The 17,326-nt window shown below is 31.7% G+C and overlaps 3 protein-coding genes across 4 annotated transcripts; all 3 read right to left on the reverse strand.

Moving 5' to 3' along the window:
• Window positions 1-2,777: 2,777 nt before the first annotated feature.
• On the reverse strand, window positions 2,778-6,216 carry LOC108476377 (amino acid transporter AVT6A-like). The gene is made up of 6 exons (XM_017778584.2): window positions 6,114-6,216; window positions 4,869-5,633; window positions 4,621-4,773; window positions 4,340-4,543; window positions 3,474-3,939; window positions 2,778-3,324 (listed from the first exon to the last, which is right to left on the reverse strand). Exons 2-6 carry the CDS (start codon window positions 5,290-5,292, stop codon window positions 3,291-3,293), a joined length of 1,281 nt encoding a protein of 426 aa, XP_017634073.1. The 5' UTR covers window positions 5,293-5,633; window positions 6,114-6,216; the 3' UTR covers window positions 2,778-3,290.
• Window positions 6,217-6,225: 9 nt separating this feature from the next.
• On the reverse strand, window positions 6,226-8,533 carry LOC108476378 (uncharacterized). Of its 2 annotated transcripts, XM_017778585.2 has the most exons (3): window positions 7,826-8,533; window positions 7,672-7,758; window positions 6,226-6,574 (listed from the first exon to the last, which is right to left on the reverse strand). In XM_017778585.2, the coding sequence occupies exons 1-3, from the start codon at window positions 8,261-8,263 to the stop codon at window positions 6,428-6,430; spliced, it is 672 nt and encodes a 223-aa protein (XP_017634074.1). In that variant the 5' UTR covers window positions 8,264-8,533; the 3' UTR covers window positions 6,226-6,427. The 2 variants fall into 2 exon arrangements, with proteins under 2 accessions (XP_017634074.1, XP_017634076.1); XM_017778587.2 differs by lacking the exon at window positions 7,672-7,758 and having other exon boundaries at window positions 7,826-8,376.
• Window positions 8,534-9,627: 1,094 nt separating this feature from the next.
• Window positions 9,628-14,788, reverse strand: LOC108475731 (branched-chain-amino-acid aminotransferase 2, chloroplastic-like). Its single transcript, XM_017777721.2, has 9 exons — window positions 14,632-14,788; window positions 14,460-14,530; window positions 13,864-14,035; window positions 13,276-13,452; window positions 10,596-10,727; window positions 10,419-10,517; window positions 10,127-10,339; window positions 9,944-10,056; window positions 9,628-9,875 (listed from the first exon to the last, which is right to left on the reverse strand). Exons 1-9 carry the CDS (start codon window positions 14,698-14,700, stop codon window positions 9,761-9,763), a joined length of 1,161 nt encoding a protein of 386 aa, XP_017633210.2. The 5' UTR covers window positions 14,701-14,788; the 3' UTR covers window positions 9,628-9,760.
• Window positions 14,789-17,326: the final 2,538 nt, after the last annotated feature.

Here is a 17,326-nt window from a genome sequence, read left to right on the forward strand (position 1 = left end):
TTTACACACTTGAATTCAAGAGAAGGTTGTAAAGAGAAAATTCTCTAAAAAAAATTATTTCAGCATATTTACAACTTCCTCGTCGCAACATCGGTCGATAGTATGTGGCAACACGACAACGTAGCAACGACTTGTGGTCTGACATCATGAGATGACAAACTGTTCGATGATGTCACGATGTCAGCCTTGAAATTATAAAAAATTACAATTTGGTCTTATTTTAGTCTTGGGTCAACAAAAAAACTTTCGTAAGCTTGATTAAGGCTCAGATTTAATGACTTATCATAATAAAAATGTGTTTAAGACATGTTTGTATGTTTGATTGACTTATTTATGGTATATTTGACAATAGTTGTTTCTACAACGAATGTGACATTCTGTAGCTCGAACTCGGTGGTCGGGTTGGTCAATGAGTGTTACACTTATCCTTCCATTCTACAATCCATGGGTTTTATCCTTCAACAACTCCTTTTTGGTTTCTTTGATTATTTTATTATCTTAATTATTTGATCTTAATCTAGTTGTTATTTTTGTGATGTTAGATATCAAGGCAGCATTCCGGAGTTGGTTTCTCCCTTGGAAGCTTCTAGACATTCAATCATTCTTCTTGCCTCAAACCTACTCTACTCTGGCTTTTCCTTCAATTTTGTTTATCGTATTTGCTGTTTAATTGCTGATTTAATTTCTTTGTTTTTCCAGCAGCAAAGTCAAGTTCTCCAAACTCCTAAGTCCATTCAAACTCTCACTCTAATTAGGAGAAGCAAATCGCCAGCCTTGCTTCTACTTCTACTCGATCAAGGGGTCGTATTTCCAATCGCTTCTCACTTTAATTGCTTTTATAATTATTATTATTATTATTTTACATCAATTCTCACACTCTATGTTGTTTTTCGGCTTTGAACGTACCTAGTTTGCTGCCCAAGACATAAGTCTTCTAAAACTCGCAATAACTTCAGATTTACTTGAGAGTTTATGGAAGTTGCCCTCTTCATCAATAAAGATAAGAAAAAATACAAAATAAAAAATTGTCAACAATAAAATTTAAGAATATATGAGTTGTGGTTTTTCATGTAAGTCGTTATATAATTTCTGTAAAAATTTAAAATTATATATAATTTTTCCTTCATATACCATCTAGTATATTTTTATCCATAAATTATTCAATTTTTGTAACAAATTTTATAAAAATCAACTTTAAACTTTAAAATTCAATGACTTAATTGTTGATTAATTAGCTAATTTTAATTAAATTAAATTATTTTATTTTTAACGTACCAAAATAGAGAAAATTTATTAATTTGAAATTTAAAGAAATAAATTAAAATTCCATATTTAAATTTATTAAATTTGAAGTAGACTAATACCATATGAAATCTATTTTTAAATATTAATAAGTTGAAGTTTAAATAAAATAATACAATTAACTATTTAAATGGCATAACTTTGTTACTTTTTAAAATTTAAAAGGTATAAACATCAGTTCAGTTTTAGTAATTAAAATTAATTTCACACTTATGGAGAAAATATATGCATATTTTAAAAAATGCACTATACTTCAACATCAACATTTGGTTTGCACTATAATTTTCAAAATAGTATAAATATAATTTCTTATTTTTACAAATAATAATTTTTCACAAAAATTATAATATTTTTATAAACCAAAAATATTGTTATAATATCTGAATATGACTTAAAGTGTAAAATCAAACAAATAATATGAAAATCTGTACTTATATAAATAAATATAAAAGTGCCTGGACACCTGTCCATTGTCTTTTCCTTTGCGAACATATTGGTCAATTTCAATTTTAATTCTTCTGCCTATAACAATGATTAATTTTCTTTTTTTTTAATTTCTATATTTTAGAGTTGTTCATGGCCGCTATCGGCCTTAACAAAAATTTAGATCTGATTAATGAGCTCCGCCTAAAATAGTCTTAAATTTTGCTCAAGTTTGATTCGGATTGTCCGTATTAAAATTTTTATTTTATTTTTATATAATTTTTTAAAAAATATAATACATTAAATAGATTAAAAATTAAAATAAATATTTTCTAAAAATTAAAATAAATTAAAAAATTTATACTTAAATAACACTAAAATAGATGCAACTTAACAAGTGAATGTTCCTAAAATAATATTAAAATTAACAATAAATCAAAAGTTATACAATATTCAAATAATAACAACAAAATGTAGCAATATAATAGTAAAATGACAATAAAACAACATAATTTTTTTTTTTACAAATTCAGGCTAGGCTTAAGCCAAAAAATCTTACCCGAGACTTAACTTGTTTTTCAAACGAGACTTATTTTTTTGTCCAAGCCTATTTTTCAGGCCTATATTTTTGCCTAAACCCTCTTACTTTTTAGGCAGATCTTCTAGATGGACCGGGTGGCCCGCCTATGGACAATTTACTATATTTTGCTCAAATTTGAGATTTAATCCATATACTTTAATTTTGACATAATTTGATATCTTAACTTTTATAATGTCATTAACTAATCTAAATTATTTATTCTAATTAGAATGATGATATCAATTTTAAGAACTATTAGCACTATTAGAATTCTTTATTAAATTGATGTCCATTATAATGTTTTTTTTTTATATGGATACCAAACGAATTTTTTTTTTTTAAATTTCGAGATGCTTTGCCAGTAAATTCAACAAAAATTTTTAATAGTGTTAATAAATAGACTTAAATTTTTACTTTGAAAAGTAAAGAATAAATTCGAATAAAAATCCAAATATACGAAAAATACATCTACTTTTAAGCAAATTGTAACTTTAACTTCTCAAAAAATAATAATAATACAGTAACCCATGCAACGGTAAGAATTTAGTTTGATTACATAATGAGAAACACGTTCAATTAAATTTAGATCATGAATAATCAATCAATAAAATTTTCCTATTTGTTACCCACCTAAAGGACCAAGAACTAACAGCTAAATCACCTTGAATTTCATCGAAAAGGTCATATCAAACCTCATGACACGCTGGAAAACTCACTTTATTCCCAGCAAGCTCATATAAAACATATCCCCTATTTGTCAAGTTAGCTTTGAGGGTAAACCGCATGAATAGAACCCAGATCGTCTCCTTGCCCATTAGCTCTGGTTTCCAACAGTGCACTGCACCCGGAACACTGGATATATATAAACGGACACCTCGATAGAATCAGGTTATAACTCCTTTGTCAACTGTTAAAATGCCATAAATGTCACTTGTCACAGCCACCGTGCTTGTTGAGACGGCAAGAAATATCATCATCCATGATATTAGTCTATCTTTCTTTGTTGCAATTCCATGTCCCTGCATAAAGAACCCAGTAGCTAATCTTCAATACTAGTTTTAATGTCTGGTGCACTCTGTTATAAACATATATAGTACTACACCATCTAACAAGGGGTTGCATGAAAGTTCATTTGACACTGAATTCAACAAAACATCTATTACTTTACCTAAGGGTGATGGCAGCTGGAAAGATATAACCAACACAAACTGCGGCGGTGGCACCAGTGAACTGGAAGGCATCCCAGATGCTAGGAATAAAGTTGGCTCCCATAAAGATAAAACCCATAAGAGCTACTGTCATTGAGAAGAACCTCTTTTCGGAAAAGGCAATAGGAATGGCATATGGAAATAAAAGACCATCTACGTTGAGACGAAGGGAGAAAAACACAATTGGGAAAACAAGCATCAAGTGAAGCCCGTAGCTCACTCTGATCAAGTCATCGAGCAACGAGCTATACGGAATTCCAAGATCACCATCAAAATTGGCAAGCACATCATCCAAAATATGATCTCCAAACAGAACTAATCCGAAGAAGCTGGTGGCAATGTAGAGAGAAGAGCAAAACATGAGGGACTTCCTAACAATTAACTTCATCTGTGTAGGGTCTCTCAGTTCATTCGCTATTGGGAGTACTGCACAGGTGTATCCAAGACAAAAGGAAAAAGATAAAAACAAAAGGGTTGATCAATTGTCATATAAACAAGCATATATTAAAATTTTAACAATATTTGCCATGTAAGGAGGAGAGTTGTTGGAACACTTATTTCAGAGAAAACTTTTGTTACAATAGCGCATCATATTTGTAATTCTATGTAATGTTGAACCATAAATGGATTACTTGTTCTTCGCAGAGTTTTAGGTATCAACAGGTACATTAAGCATCTCTTACCGTTAAAGCATTCAATCAACTCAAAGATGCAACTAATTTGGTACAAATTGGAAGATAATCAACTTGAACCAACAACTAAACAAAACCAAATTATGATAATAAATACTTAGAAGTGTAGAAGGAATCAATCTCTGATGACTTACCGTTATGGTGGCATATATAAGCAGTGACTAGAACAGGAACAGTGGTGAAAAGCTTCCAAAACGATGCCTGGTTTTCAAGTTTCGGCATTAAACGAGGCATTTCGATTTTCCCTTCCATCAACTTAACAATGGTAACTCCCGCTGTTATTGCCACAAATACAATCACGAAACCAACTGACAATGCCGATGTGTATCTCAATGAATCTAAAATCACGAAAAACAACAAGCATTCAATAAAAGTATAGCAGCAATTTAGAATTTTTGAGGAGTGAGTTAGTTACCAACGCGTTTGAATGAAATGAAAGGTGCGAAAACGAAGAGCGTGGTGAACATGAGCAAAGCCGAACGCGTTGTCCACCAGTGTTCACCGAACCATTCTTCCATAACTCCCTTGTGGTGGAACCCATCCTCCCATGTCCCCGACAACACATCACCTGCAATCAATTCAAATTCAGAGGTGATCGAAGGGCAATTAGTCGTTCCACGAAGCTTAATTTTTTTTTCTTTTGGGGGAGGGTTTCAAACTTACCTATGATGATCATGTAAACCACAAGCATGCCCAAATTGTTGATGACGATGCAAACCTGAAGGATGTTACGGCCGGTCCCACCGAAAGCGTCAGCGGCAACGCCTGAATACGTGGCCGACTTGGAGGCTCGACTGAACCTAAGTATCTTATCGATGGATGATCCCGTTAGCATAGAGACGAATATGATTGCGAATAGACCCGGGATTAGGCCCAACTGATTGACGGTGGCTGGGAGCGCCATGATACCGGCTCCCACAACTGTGGTCGAGAGGTTGAAAATGGCTCCTGAAGTTGAAGCCCCATCAAAGCCGGCTTCGGGAGTCTCGAGTACTCGGTAGCCCTGCTTTTGTGGGAGGAGAGCCTCTCCTCGGGGACTCCGTCGGTGTTTACTGTCTGAGAAGGAGGGCATAATATTCATTTTCATCACTTTGGTGGTTAAAGCCGTTGAATGAGGCCGTTCAAGAAGAAGAGACTTAGGAAGTTTTTGAAGATGATAGCAAGTCCCGAGTCGGGAAGGTCTTCACGCGGGAAGTGACCCGACGATAAATTGCGAACACGTGTAACTACCGTGAAAGTTTCCAGAAAATAGAAACGCAGCCAGCGAGAGAGGGTCCTTTGGGCTTTGAAGATTTCGTCCGTCACGGCCTTTCTTTTTGGTGTAATTTTATAGATCGAAAGGGAAAGGCTCCAATAACACAACGGTTACGGGAAGTACAAGGAAAGCGAATGGCGACTTGACACCTATAAACCAATGACCTCATCTCCCTACATGAAAAAAAAAAAAAAAAAACCAAGCTTTTGGTTGCTCAAAATGGAAATTTTATTAAACCTTCCTGTTACTTCTTTCTGTTATAGTAAAACTGCATTCTTTTTTTTTTTTTGGTTCAATTATTAAATTACATTTTGTTTTACCAAGAAAACGAGAATTTCATTGGTGTAAATTATGTTTTTTCTGCCATTTGAGAGCCTTTTTTAGCTTTCAGTTTGCAACAGCTAGGCTAACCATTAAAGAGTCCATAAATGGACCATTGTCCTTCGGCCAACCCTAATTTGCTTGTGGGTGGGTTAATAATGCCTAACGTGGTCCCTTTAATTAGTTAATTCAAGTACCAAACCCGGGTGGTACGTTCACCTAGCTTTCAACAACGCTGTGGTTTGAATCTAAAGCACCTGCACTGCACTTTACCATTCCACCCACAAGCAAATTACCATCCATAAAGTAGGGGAAAAAAGGACTGAAATTACCTCGTAAGTTAAAGATGGATCAAGGGTTTCATCATATAACTTGGGTCTCTGACATTTTCTCAAAGTAACTTCATGCAAGGTGCCATAGCATGGTACTGTGCTACTGTCAATATTTAACTAATATCAGAGGGTTAACCATACTAAAACAGTTAAATCCAACACAAGGTATTTCAGGCTGCATTCCATGCATGTATGCCAGATATATGACCAAGGCACAACATCACATTGATAAAGTGTTAGTATCAAGTAAACAAGATTAATACTTGGCCATGTTAGAACTCACAAAAGTTTCCATCATCTTGCACATAGATAATTCAATGTTTTCTCTTTCTTTTGTTGCTTCCCTTGATCTTCTTGTCCGGAGCTGTCTGTGAAGACTGCAACTTTACGCCTACAGCTGAACTCCACAAAGCCCTTTCTACATCTGAAGGTCTGAAGAAGTCACCCATTGAACTTAGTTCCTGTAATAAGAAACATAGATCATCCTTTTCGGAAAGGTATTTCCTGGATCAGGCACATAGATGAATGATTAATTGATCCTTCCCCATAACAACATGCATTACATTATGAGAAAATATTTTTGTTAGCCTATGAATAAAGCCAACAAAGGTACGTAGAAGGGGCACAGACTGAGGACGAAGTGAAAAGCTTATCACTTGTCAACATCAAGAATTCACATCTTTCCTTAATCAATTTTATCACTGGTAGGCTATTAATTTTAGGTCATAAGCAGTATAGCCAAAACTTCAGTGGCTTCTACACTGATTGAATAAGTTCTTCAAACAGACATACAATGGGCAAAGGTTCCAGTGGATATTAACAATTAGAGAATACTAGAGTTGCCTTGTTGTTCCTTAAGGAATATGATAGCGTTGCCCGGTCAAAACGCAATTAGCCAAGAATCAGAAACAAGGAAAACTAGAGACGGATTAAGGATCACCTATCAACAACATAAAACATTCAATAGAAACAAAACAATAAGACTGGCATCAGAAAGCTACAAATTCAGTGAGACAACAATGAAGCTTCAGAACAATATAAAGCGACCCTTGACCAGCTATCAACTCTGAAAACAATGAGTTCAGGAAAAGAAAGAAAGAACACTTGTGGTCCTGACTCCCGAAACTATGTTATTGTCAAGTAATTTCCCCTGCAAACACCATTTTGGGGAACCATGCAAAGTGTGTGCTCAATCAAAATAAGCAAAAGGAAAATGGAAACGAACTTCAGAACATGAAAATGAAAGAGATTTAGTCAATGGAAACTAAGTTCCACCTAAAATGTACAAAATTGAACTTCCAACAGGCTCCACAAGAAAAAAGATCAACATCTTAAATAGTAAAAGTTAACTAGTTCAAAGCCTAATCGATACCATCTGCAAAAAGCTAAGTATTTTTTAAATATTTCTTATTAAACTGCCATTATACTAACTTGAAAGTTACTAGCATATTTTAATTGCACAACATTGATCATCATCATCAAGACTAAATACAGGTAAGGATCATGCCAAAAGAACAACAATAATAACTCTAATAGGATAGAAAGGAATCTCACCAACCTTAGATTTGCTTTTTAGTTTTTCCACAAATAACAAGTATTGTTTTAACGAATAATCTTTGGAGCTTCCAACCGCAGCCAACATAGCCTTGAATATAAATTAAAAGTCATATCAAATAAAAAACCAATAAAGGAAAGATTGGAGAGGCAGTTACCTCGTCGGACATAAACGGCGCCGTTTCAGGAGCGTAGGCGGCGAGAACAGCGGAGGCAGTAGCGGCGCCGACTCCTTTCAAAACCGTAAGCTCGGAGATGGCTTTGGAGATGTCGGGAAGGGAGAGGAAAGCCTTTTGAGAAACGGATTGGACGGAAGAGTCGTCCAAAGAGGAAACGAAGTCTAACAAACGAGGCCTCCATTTGCCGCGAGTGAGCTTCCATTGCATAAGGCGGGAGAGTTCGGCGGTGGTAATGAAAGGGTTAGGGTTTCGTTGGCGGAGAAGAGAGGGAAGTTCGTGGGTGTAAAATTGGTCGAGAGAAATCAAATTAGGCTTGTTTAGAGATTGGATTCGAGATTTGTAGGAGGAGAGAGCTTCTTTCCAAATACTCAAATCTGTGCACTCAAAATCCAGTTCCATTGGGGAAATATTTCCCATCAACTTAGGCAGTTAATCCCTCCATTTAGACAAAAATGTAGGTTTGTTTCCTATTCGAATCAGGTCTTGACAATCCAATCTGGTTTTTTATTTTAAACATGAGATTATAATTTTAGAATTCAGAAATAATTTTGCATGTTACAGTAAATTTTGATGCATAAATATATTTATTTTTTCAAAATTATAATTATTTTAATTATTTAATTTTATGTCATGTTTCTCGTCCCCTGTTTATAAAATATCCATATTATTTCTATATCATATTCTTGTTATATCCATATGTTAAGTGTATTATAAACTTATATATAATGTTCACATCTTAAAAACTTCTGGTACGAGTTGTGTTTATGGTATTTGCTATTGTATTTTATTTTATATAATTTATTATAGCAACACAATTTTAAAAAATAATTTTTATATTCGTGTTGTCTTTAAGTTTTTTCGTATTTTGCATAATTTATTATATTGATTCAATTTATAAAAAATGTGTCTGCATTGTGTTTTTTTATACAATAACTACAACTACTTGCAACTCCTCCTCAATCATTAAATAGGAGGATAACGCGCTTTTAAATGCACTTAAACTCACTTCCTTCTACATTGGTAATAATGTCGATACCAATCGAACTAGGGCATCGATCTAGTGAGAAGTAAAAACTAGTTGCCTCGTAAATTAGTCCAAATTGATTGAATAGGGTTAAAAAACCATTTGAATTGGCTGTTGAAACAATTTTTATTTTCAATATTTTTAATAATTTATTTGATTTAAACCAAGCTAAAAAACCATTTGAATTGGTAGTAGAACTAATTTTTATAATCTTATTTTTTTTAATTTTTTAATAATTTTTTTGCTTTGAATCGGTTGAATTGGTTGTCCAGGGATCTAATTGACCAAGTTAGTTCAAAACCAGTTCAACTGTTAGTTCAACTGATAGTTCAATTGATTTTTTAGCCCGATTCAACCAAATCATATTAATTTGTAGGTCAATGAGTTTTTTACCTCTCACTAGACCGATATCCTAGTCCGGTCCAGTTTAGATATATTTTGAAAATTTTTATATTTTTAAAATCATTTTTAAAGAGTTTTTATTATTTTATTTCTAAAATTTTAAAATTCAAAAGAAAATTGACATTTTTTAATTTCATTATCAAAACTTGGTTGTCTGATCCATTTGCCTGACTCTCAATTGTCCTTACTATTCAAGACTTCATCACGAACAAGTCCAAGTCTTATTTTGGATGGGGAAGAAACCCCTAGTGTAAACCAAGTTTTTATGAAAAATTATTTACCCAAGTTCAAAATACTCTTTGACAACATGCTGTTTGGCGTGTATTTTGATGGTGCAGATGGTTTTGAGCTTCCATTGTTTGTATTGCGAAATCAAACATTTTTCATAAGGTAGTATTGCTGAAGCGATGAAGAACTTAACATGGAGTTGATTAAAAGTTATTCTGAACTCATCAACTACCAATACTGATTCATATATGATAAAAGAGTTAGTGAATGTTGATAATCCACTCCTTCTTATCCTCAGTCAACCCTGTTTGAATGCCAACAAGAGTGGAGCCCAATGCTTGGCATACAGTGTTTTCACCCACCTTGAACTCAAATCTGTAGCACATGATAATATATGTTAGACGATTTGTGAAGTCAAAATTTCGCTTTAAACAACAAAATACCTTGTGCCTCGGTAAGTAACACTCCCTACAGCAGCAACTCCCACAGCAGTTCCGGTGCAAAAAACTTCATCAGCTTCTGTCAGTTCATGCACTGATATAGATCTTTCCTCTACCTGTTTCAGTTTTAATTATCAATTATGCTATTATGTTCAGTATAAGTTTTGGGAGAACAGAATGATTGACCTGAAAACCAAGACCAAGCGCAATCTCAATAATGCTTTTACGAGTAATGCCAGGAAGAATTGTCCCACTTGTAGGAGGAGTTGAAATTACATTTCCCTTCAAAGTAAATATGTTGGAAGCTGAGACTTCCTCCAAATATTTCTTATTGACAGAGTCTAGGTATAAAACGTCAGAAAATCCTAGGCTTTTTGCTCTAACAAGTGCCTTCAACACCTACAAAATAAAACCCAAAGTTAGAAACTTGATACTGTCCCATGCAATGCAAGTTACCCCTACTAAACAATGGACTCACCGGCCCATAATTCGACACAGATTTCACTCCTCCAACTCCACCAGAAAAAGCACGAACCTCTTCTTCTTCAACATATAAGCTCAAAGGTGTTTTGCCTTGCTGTTTAATCAACAATCCGTACAACTCAATCTCATTTGAAGTTAAAATTAACTGCTTATCGTTCAAATAAAGGAGCACCTTGAAATAGTTGCCAACAGGGGAAGCATATGTGAGGAACATGTATTCAGGCGCTGGACCTACGCCCAGAACCGGACCGCTTCCAATGAGCAAAGGTCTAATGTAGAGGGATCCTTTTCCTGGTGGAGGAACCTGTTCATTTATTGCCAATTGAAGTCATCCAAAATAAACAAATGGGTAATTTATTTTCTTCTCTTATTCTAGTTGCTCCCTGCGATTACCCTTAACAGGAGTTTAGGGCTTTCAATCCCATCCAAGAAAAGAAATTGAATTTTATATTAAGGGTTTTAGATTAGGCAGGAGGGACGCTAGGGTTTTAGGAATAAAGCCTCGCCTCAAAGACTGACAATTTTATGGTCTAGCCCTTTTCAATAATTTAATAGTAAAATTTAATTTTAACGGTTTTTTTTTATAATATTAAAAAAAATACTAAAATGACATGTTTCAAAAATTATGTATTAAAATATTACATTTAAAGGGGTGGAGGGTGATGCGTAGGCTGCACCATCTTAATATTCTCGCAGCATTCTGTTAAAAAATAATAATATTTTAATAGGTGACAACACTTAAGGGTATATAAGTATGATGTCTATCTGATAGACGGTACCATTGGTATTTCCCCTTCCCCATCAGGCTCAATTAATAAAAATAAATAATTTAAATATGATAATTATTTAATACATTAAAGTTGATTTTTAAAATTCTACCATTTATTTTTAAATTATATTTAAAAATTTAAAAATAATAAAAACAAGTGAAAAATATCATTAAAAAATTTCACATAATTACTCATTTGGATACATAATTCTCTGCTTACAAACTAAAAAGAAAAAGTGGTGCTGCCTATCACTTGGGCACCAACTAAAATATTATTATTATTATTATTTTAATAGAATGTTATCAGAATATTAGGTGGTGTGTCTATGCACCACCTTCCACTCCTTTAAATGTATTATTTTGATACATAATTTTGAAACATATCATTTCAGTATTTTTATTTTATTTTTATATTATTTAAGTAAAAGACCCTCATTTAATCTTTTTAAAATTAAAATTTGTAACCTAATTAAATTATAAATTATATTTTAATTTTAATTTTTTAAACTTCTAGCTTCCTAACTACTTGTAGGATGCCAAAATATGTTTTCAAGAAAAAAGGGTCCTAAGCATGGTGGTTAGTTCCACACCAGTTTTGATTAATTGTTGTAATTGGTGTGCACCTTCCTAGTGCTAAAATGGAACATCAAATAACCCTTTTCCTATTACGTCAGCCTGCTCTGATCAATTTTATTTACACTAGGTAGAACATGATGCACTGACTGATGCACCAAATAATATTGAAAAATATTTTTTTTATAGTTTATTTTGTTTTAAACTTTAAAAATCAACACTTGCATTAACTAATAAAAAACTTCATTTAGTTGAACAAACTTTAAATTTTAAAATATAAAACTAAATTATAATAAAAATAAACTCATTCGCAGCTAAAAAAAATTCTCCTCACCTTTCTCTTCCTTCATCTAAAGAGGGAAACAACTTGAATGCCTAAATCCCTAAAATTTCAGCCTCCAGCTTTGATATGTATGTTAGTATTGAATGGGCTAATGTTGGGGATTATATTATCGTTTAATACATGAGATTGTTTTTTCCTTGTTAATTTTGGATTCATAGATCTATATTGAGAATTTTATATAATTGATAAATATTTTATATTTAAAATTTATTTAATATTATTAGTTAATATTTTAAATATATACATATATTTAAATTTTTTAAATTTTTTTGATAAATTTAAAATGGTATGTTAGAAGAGATCGATATTGGCATGTACCAGTTCTAGTAAAAAAACAGCGCACTCACTGAAACGGTACTAGCTACCTTGATCTTAAGACCTCTCTTTAAGCTTGACCCTAGGAGTAGTTTGAGAGTGCGGCCACCTAAGGTTGTTCTAGCTTTTAACATGGAAGAAAAGATTTCAGCTTTTTAAGTTTTCTGATCGATACTTCATTGCAGGCAAGGAAAAAAAGAAAAGAAAAGGGACCCAAATTTTTTATTTTATTACTAGTATATGTTTTTATTTATTGTATTACATTTTATAATTTTTTTCAAAAGGGGATTCAATTTATTGTTTCTCCTAGAGCCTCAAAAATGTCAAAAATGGGACCGCCTCTCTCTTCCTCTCTTGGATCGACCTTTTTTAAGACCTTTGAACTTAGAATTTCAAAAAGAACAAATATATTTTTATTTGTGTTGTGATGGATAAAAGTATTATTGAGACCTGTTGTATTAGAAGCCAAATTGTATTTTACTCTATTAATTAAAAAAAGGTAAATTAGTACATGTACGTTAGATTAAAAGAGTAAATTGGTCATTTCTGTTAAATATTTCATTCATTTCTACTGTTGAACTAGTGTAGTTGACGAAATAAATAGACAATTGCATATGATATACCATGTGTACCTCATGCGGACATACATGAATCAATCTTTAACTGCAGAAATAAATGAATTTTTTAATAAAAAGATCAATTTACGCTTTTATTTAACTTGTAGGGACTAAATTACTTAATTTTTAATTGAAAAAATAAAATAAAATCTAACTCTTAATATAAAAATTTCCATTATATTTTTACAAACCACGATATTAAAAGAAAAGAAAGTAAGAGGAAGAATAGAAATACCCATCTAATGTTGGCAAGAGCAGTTTGTTTGACAGCGTGGATAAACTGATGGATGGAAGGAGAAGGCATGCACATTCTTTGGGCACCCATTTTCATGCGAAGGGCATGTTGATCAGGGCGAAACAGAAGCAGCCTCCCATCTTCTTTCCTGTTTACTTTTAAACCTTCTATTATGCCCTGCATTTTTATTTTAAAATATATATCCAACTCAATTATTTCATGTATTTAGTGTTAAGCATTAACCATCCAATCAACTTTAAATCCAAATCACATATTATAACTTTCTTCATATTTTATGCAATATATGTTCACCTCCTCATTTTCCCAACTTTGGTTGGGTTTTTTTTTATTCACCTCACTCCTTTAAATATTCATTCAATCATAAACATTACATTACGGATTGAATCATAAGTGTCTAATAATATTAAAGACTAAATTGAGAATATTTACATTTGATAATGTTAACGATTAAAATGGATTAAAAAAAATTTTGTGAATAAAAGTGAAAAAACGATAACTTTTAAGAATTAAAATGTGCATTAAACCAAAAATAATAATAATAATAAAGAAAAGAAAGGTGACAACTACCTGTCCATAATTTAAGACCGCTGCGAAAGGGCTGAATTCAATGTTCCCATAGTGAGTAAGGTTTCCTTGAACAAACTTTCCATCTTCACAGCATTTCATGCTGTACATAAAATCAGTTGATACGGGACCAAATCCAAGCTTCTTCCACTCCATATCACCATTCTCATCTTCACTATATATCCCATCATCTCCATCAAATAATAATAATAATGATGATGATGATGAATTTGTTAATAAAAATATATTGTTTTTTTTTTTTTAATTAAGGTTTGAATTTAATTTCGATTTTGAAATTATGTTCCTCATGCTCGACTTTAGATAAGTTACTAAACAAAGATTTTAAACTGCAAAAGCCTTTTCAACTTAAGTTATCAAACTAAGATTTCCGCCCCAAAAAGCCTTGCTCATGCAAATATAACATTTAAGCTCAAAATTATACTAATATCAATGGTAAACGAGATCTTAAACAGAAGTTTGTATAAATCAGATAAGCATGAATCTTTTGGCAAGGAAGAATATCCTAAAACGGAGAAGCCGATTAAAAAGAGGAAAGAAAAAATTGAAAGATAAAGTAAGATTAGTGGTAAAATATTTACTTGTACGAAGCCTTGCGTGGTTGCTGTAAGGCAAACGCAGGATTTGATGAGAAATAACGATAAGTTTTATCCTGAAAAGAAAATTACATGATCTAACATATTCATATCAATTATAATATATTTTTTTATTGTCACGTGTTTAAGGTTTTGTCTCAAAAGAAAAGATTGATACCTTGGAATTAAAAGATGAGGCAACAAAAGTTTGAAGACAACGCTGAAATGATAAACTTCTGAAACTCATCTTTTCTTCTTGCTCTTTAAAATTGTTTGTTTGAAAAAGAAAATAATGAAGTTGTAATAATAGTAAAGGGTTTTTGTACAGCTGCAACACTATCAAATCTGGACTTCCAAATAAACCTAAAATTTATAGCTCCTAAGAAAATAAAGATTATCCTGTTTGAGTATATAGGTTTGGGGTTAAGCCAAATAAATTAGGCCTTCATTTAATTTTAGTTTAAAATTATATTAATTAAATTATAAGTGAAATAGTTTTTTTATCGAAACCAAAGTATTTACAGTAAATAACAATGATTAATTCTCTCATCCTGAATGTTTTTAAAAATGTAAATAACTAATCATAAAATATATTCCATTTCCATAAAGGTTTAATAACATTGGAAGACATTATAGGTATTAACTAATAACATAATGATTTTTTGACTCTTCAATTTTTTTAAAAAAATTAGTTTTACATTTAAATTTTTATCTTTTTAACTTTTAAATTTGCATTTTTTATAAAATCACCTTAAAATAAATGTAAAAGTCAACGGTTTGTTAACTTTAATGACATGATATACACATGGATTGCCACATAAAAGACATACCAACATTTAATTAATTTTAAAAATTTTAAAAATATTTTTATGATTTTAATTTTAAAAATATTTTATTATAATTTTTTGAACTTTTAAAATTTAAAAATTAATTAAATGTTAACTTGTCATCCATGTAATGTAAGTAAAAAAAAACAGACGTGAATTTTTCATTCATTTAGAGTGATTTGACAAAAAATATAAATTTAAGGACTAAAAAACGAAAAATTAAATAAATGGTTAAAATGATTTTTTTAAAATTAAAAGTCAAATAAATTATTATACCTTAATAAATAAGTAAATAATTAATTTCACTTTAAGTTATATGAAGCCAACCACTAAAAAATAACAACCTATGGTATTCATTAGCCCACTCTATTTTGGAAGAATGCACTTATTATTTAATGTCATTTATGTTTATTTTTTCAATTTAAGAATCAAATAAACTTCCTAATTATATGTTGAGGATTAAATTTAGCGCTAATGAAATCTTACTTTGGATTTTTAGAGTTTGAAATTCAAATTTGAAGAAAATTGTTTCTCATTTAAAACTTATCTTGGGTTAATGAAAAGTTTTAGGATTTAAAACTCTCTCTCATTATATAATTATCAGGATTAGTGAAAAATGTTTTCTCTCATTTAATAATTATTTCGATTAATGAAAAAAGATTACTTTTTCTCATGAAAATTAATTTTGCCCACCTTCCCAACCATTTATAAGAAGGAAAATAATGAAAAAGGTGAAAGGTTCTTTTTATCTAGTGATTATGGTTCTTTATCCCCATAATCTTTTTCCTTTCATCTTGTTAAAAAAATTTATTACTACCCTTCAACCTTAAATCGTTGTTTCTTGCAAAAATGAATCTTTTGAAGAAGAAGAAGAAGAAGTTGTTTTATTTCATTTTTCATGGAAAGAAACCTGTTATATACTATTCATGACATGAGTGTGCTCCTTTAGCTGTTGGTGTTAAGAGAAACCTTTACAAGTCATTCATATCTAAGAGAGATGCATGGAAGCTTTTAGGAGTTTCCAAAACACGAAATGTGATGAAGGGAAAAGCTCAAGTATTATAATTCATTCTTTACTAAACACAATCTCATTCATTATGTCAAGTGTTGTGGAAAATTGTATTTATCTCCCAAAATTTTTTATGACAAAGTTCATGAGGATTTGATGTATGCTTTTGTTGTAGGGTTTCATTTGTGACACCTCACACCTGACTTGGTTGTTGGATCTGAATGTGTGATGTCACCTTATTGTTGAAGTAACTCAAATTAACTTGTATAATTTATGAATTAATCAAGCATATAAACATGACATGATTTAAACCATTTCAAATTTCAAGTATAAACATACATTACAAATGCCCAACAATCTCATCTAAGTAATCTCGGGGTTTTATGGGGTCAAATATGGAGTCAAGAATTGAATAATAACTCAACCATAAAAATTCAACTAGCTATCTTGAAACATTGAGGACCATGTCTCGAGATAGACTTCCCTTGTTTTAAACCCCTTAGCTTCGATATGTTCCTGTCTTGATACATTAGGTTTTATGTCTTAAGGCCTAGTTCCCCTATCTTGGACCCTTGGTTTCGATGTTTACTTGTCTCGAGATTATTCCGGAAATGTAATTCCCCCATACCCGAGACCATCGCCGGAGTCGAGCACGAGGTGTTAACGGACTTAATTCATTAATTAAACAGCTCCAACAATTTATTTTTAAAATTTCTAGACAAGCTGGCTAACTGCATCACAGTCGTTTAAAAAATCATATCTCGAGTTCTGAAACTAGAAATTAAGATCTGTAAATTTTTCTTGAAACTAGACTCATATATATATCTACTAATTTTTTTCTAGAATTTTTGGTCAGGCCAATTAGTACAGTTTATTAGTTAAATTCTCCCCTATTTTAGGGTTCGGCTTCTCTGACTCCTGTGCACTGCGAATCAATTTTATTTCTGTACAGAAATCCAATGACTATGTCGTTTGTTTCACTTACAAATAGACTCAATAAGGAATCCATACATATAAATTTTTAGTCCTAATTATTT

Source organism: Gossypium arboreum, chromosome 3 (assembly GCF_025698485.1).
Source record: "Gossypium arboreum isolate Shixiya-1 chromosome 3, ASM2569848v2, whole genome shotgun sequence".
NCBI lineage: Eukaryota > Viridiplantae > Streptophyta > Magnoliopsida > Malvales > Malvaceae > Gossypium > Gossypium arboreum.

Excerpts from the sequence above, each read along its gene's own strand:
- LOC108476377 (XM_017778584.2), bottom strand. The coding sequence starts at position 5,292 with ATGAAAATGAATATTATGCCCTCCTTCTCAGACAGTAAACACCGACGG. Across the intron at positions 4,774-4,868 it reads GGTTTACATGATCATCATAG|GTGATGTGTTGTCGGGGACA; the intron begins GTAAGTTTGAAA and ends AATTGATTGCAG. Across the intron at positions 3,940-4,339 it reads TTATATATGCCACCATAACG|TACTCCCAATAGCGAATGAA; the intron begins GTAAGTCATCAG and ends ACACCTGTGCAG.
- LOC108476378 (XM_017778585.2), bottom strand. The coding sequence starts at position 8,263 with ATGGGAAATATTTCCCCAATGGAACTGGATTTTGAGTGCACAGATTTG. Across the intron at positions 7,759-7,825 it reads CGCCGTTTATGTCCGACGAG|GCTATGTTGGCTGCGGTTGG; the intron begins GTAACTGCCTCT and ends TTTATATTCAAG. Across the intron at positions 6,575-7,671 it reads AACTAAAAAGCAAATCTAAG|GAACTAAGTTCAATGGGTGA; the intron begins GTTGGTGAGATT and ends TTCTTATTACAG.
- LOC108475731 (XM_017777721.2), bottom strand. The coding sequence starts at position 14,700 with ATGAGTTTCAGAAGTTTATCATTTCAGCGTTGTCTTCAAACTTTTGTT. Across the intron at positions 14,531-14,631 it reads CCTCATCTTTTAATTCCAAG|GATAAAACTTATCGTTATTT; the intron begins GTATCAATCTTT and ends TTTTCTTTTCAG. Across the intron at positions 14,036-14,459 it reads CCACGCAAGGCTTCGTACAA|TGAAGATGAGAATGGTGATA; the intron begins GTAAATATTTTA and ends TGGGATATATAG.